The sequence below is a fragment of the Haliaeetus leucocephalus genome, unplaced genomic scaffold (assembly GCF_000737465.1).
Source record: "Haliaeetus leucocephalus isolate CR32 unplaced genomic scaffold, Haliaeetus_leucocephalus-4.0 Scaffold284, whole genome shotgun sequence".
NCBI classification, from domain to species: domain Eukaryota; kingdom Metazoa; phylum Chordata; class Aves; order Accipitriformes; family Accipitridae; genus Haliaeetus; species Haliaeetus leucocephalus.
The window spans coordinates 3092295-3095797 of NW_010972720.1; the positions used below are offsets into that span (position 1 = coordinate 3092295).

The window sequence follows — 3503 nt, forward strand, 5'->3', positions numbered from 1 at the left end:
AGGGGGGAAGTGAGGGGAAAAGAAAAAAAAAAAGGGGGGGGGGGGGGGTGTAGAACATGTCCTTTGAACTGTATAGTTTCTAGTAATTCATTATTTTCAGAAAACAGATGTAATGTATTTCCCTGCTGACAATTTTCCAAGATAGAGCCACAAACAAATCGTGTTAAACACTAGACTGTACAGAGATTGTGTAAGGCAGAAGGTCATTATTTGGAACCACTGTGGTAAGAATTATGTTTGCAGTTATCAATATCCTATTGCATAAAATTCTCTAAAATAACAGGACTTCCAAATCTGCAAGCCTTTTATTAGAGCTACCTTTATTGCATTTATGAAATGCATCAATATGAAACTATTCACTTCCATCATGGCTGCTAGCAAGACGTAATGCTGTTCAGTGGGAGGTTCAAAGCATCTGCTGTGAAGAGCACAGGAGTTGATAAGCAGTGACAATTTATACTCCCATTGATTTTGTAGAAAGCAGAGGAGAAAGAAAGAAAGAAAGAAACAGTTCCACTCAAGATGGTAGGAGGACAAAAATTAGAATATATGAATTACAGTTAAAGTTGCTGGAACACTACAGTTAGGAAACTAGTCCAGATGACCTGGAACTATACTATGGATATCAATTAAACACATAATAGACAGATCATGCTAAATGAAAGCAAAAAACCCGGGAACTATGAAAGAGAAGTATCAAGTCATACTAATAACAGTCAATATTTTTCAAGTGCGAAGTGCAAAGCTTAAAGAGATCCATGCTTTCATAGTCATCCCTATACTTCCTTATAATTTCAATATCTGCATTCAAGCACCCCCAAAAATTCAAAAATGAAAATATTTTTTCATTTTCTCCCTGAATTGCAAATTTTCTTCAAACCCTAAATACATTTTAAAAGTTGCCATAATCCAAAGTGGGAACACGACAGGTTGACATGACAGGTTCGCAGGTATGGTCACAGCAACTAAGCAGCAACCCCTTCCACACAAATAAGAAAAAATACATATCATTTGTGAGCTCATAACATTCTCCTGTCACTGTCTGTGATGACAGCTGCGTACCACTAAAGGGAAAAAAGGCTGAACACATGGCATTGTAAATGGGGGGTGGGGGATAAGGAGTGTTAGCTGTTGTAATCACACTATTAATCACACTATTTTGAGTGGCTATTGGTCATCCAACTGCTTATCATATGAACAATGAGGACACAATTTATCAATAACAACATGTTCTTTTAATATACAAAATTATTCACTTTTTCCTCTGATTTTTTTTCTCTCTAATAAGAATTTAGGGATTTTGAATTTCACACTGTTTCTTCAAGCAATATCATTCAGTAACAGCGAAGTATTTTGATTCAGTGGTCAAACAGTCCAATTCACTTGTTTTTGAAAGGAAAAAAATGCATTTTAGAATTTAAAAAAGCATGTCTGCAATTTCTAAATGTAAAGCACACTAAATAATTTGAACCATATAATAAAAGTATTGATTTTAACTTCAGGGAAAAAAAAACAAAACAAAACAAAAAAAAACCTGAACTGTCTTGTACTTTCCCATTATTTCTGCCATTTGCAAATAATAAAATTCAGCTGAAGAAACTGCTGAAATCACCAACCAGACACTAATCTATTGATCTATAAACGTAAGTATGTATACATACAGAGGGGACACATATATCGTCCTTTAGTCTTCTCATGACTATCTACTGTGCATCTAGATCATGTCAAGACCATAAACAATTCAAAGCTGCATTCTGTCTAAATGGGTCACTTATAATGAGAAAGCATGACATTTACATGTAGAAAGCAGATTGATCAGGGAGCGGAAAAACAGAGTATGGCATCAGCACAGAAAAATATGCCTTTAGAGGCAATTTATATTAAATGGTTTGGCGAGTTCCTAAATCCTCCTCAAAAATGGAAGTGAATTCAAAATAAATGCAAAATGAAAAGTATACATGACTTAACATGGCAAATATTCACTAGGATCACCCTTTGTGCTTGCAGTAAACTAAAATGAATAAACCTTGGTTCCTTTTGCTACTGTCATGTTGCTTGTACAGAATAACACATAAGTGAAAAGACTAAAACCACCGTATTTCTCAGACATCCACAAATTAATAAACAGTCTTCGATAATTTTAAATTGCACCTTTAAGTACTAACACATCCCATAACGTTCAGTTATTTTCAACTTGACCGGAAACAGTGGAACAGAAATGCTCCGAACATGCTGTGTACATCTTGCTAAAGCAATTTCAGCTGCAACGTGCAAAATGAATTTCAGCAAAATGCAAATCTGTACAATGCAAATATTAGAACTATAGCAAGGCTGCTTCAACACATCGCAAAACAAAAGTGGAAAAAAGACAGAGGGAAATTTCTATACTGCCTAAATATATACAAAATATAGCCCATGTCTTTGTTCAGTCTGAACTCTCATTCAAGGTGTAAATACTGGTTACATTGTTAGATATCCAACTGCAACGGGCTCCAAATATTGTGTGAGTAGCTCTCTCATAGTTCACACTAGACTCCCTTGACCCAGCTAGACAAGCGTGAAAACATGAAATAAATGAAGGTTAACAAAGACTGGTCTGGGAAGCAGGCTGCATTAAATGCTTGCAATTTTATTAGTATAGATGCAAAATTTGCTATTTAGATTCTTTTAATACCAGATAACAAACGACAGTCACTATATTAATGCTAGGTGCTATTGCAGAGAGACAAATTAAGCAAATGGTATAAAAAAACCCCATCTTTCCCCATCTGCCACATAAGGATATTCACTAACCTTACAGCATGCTGCTAAAGCAAATAAGGAACTGCAAAATAATTATCTCCTTGCAAAGAAAAAGCAATTTTATCACAATACCTTTCTGTGTTTGTCCCTCTTCCATATTCTCTTCCATGGCTACCTTTCTTCACTAGAAACAGCTACAGAGAATTAATCAAAAGCTTCAGTCAGATGTAGGAAAAAGTGTGGATTTTTTTTTTCCCTGGGAAGCTCCAACAGCAGAGGCTTAGGCAAGTCCTCAGAGCTTAGCTAAGGCTCCCTCACTCTCCTTGTTTGCTTGGAGACAGGCTGTCAAGTGTAATTTCATTCAAATTACTCTTCCGTGAAGATTATCAATTTTTCTTCTCAAAGCTGCCCATTGTGTACCACTGTAAGCAGGTATTCAAATGAACAGCCTGTGAATTTTGGGGGGAAATTTGGTCTGAGCCTTTATGGCAATGACACCGATTCATAAGCCTCACTTTGCATATAAAATGGAGAAAAGAAATTGAGGTTTGTATAGAAATCTGTGTTTTAAATTGGAAACAGGCTGTACTGAAAACAGATGGAGGGGTGTCCTCCTAACGGGAAGCAGACCACCAACCCATAATTCCCCCTATTTGCTACTGAAGTGGGAAAGCCCAGATGCCTGTGGGTTCTTTATGCTGTATTACTTGTCTGTCTTTCTCTCTCTCATTCTCTCTCCCCAACACCCCCCCTCCCCCCCC

At 36.6% G+C, this 3503-nt stretch overlaps 1 protein-coding gene across 1 annotated transcript in view; it reads right to left on the reverse strand.

The window, feature by feature from the left end:
* Positions 1-3415, reverse strand: part of GPM6A (glycoprotein M6A) — a 127172-nt gene extending 123757 nt beyond the window's left edge. The window contains exon 1 of the mRNA XM_010569970.1: positions 2875-3415. Within this exon, the coding sequence (XP_010568272.1) occupies positions 2875-2911 (37 nt within the window). The 5' untranslated portion in view covers positions 2912-3415. The remainder of the gene's footprint in view (positions 1-2874) is intronic.
* Positions 3416-3503: the final 88 nt, after the last annotated feature.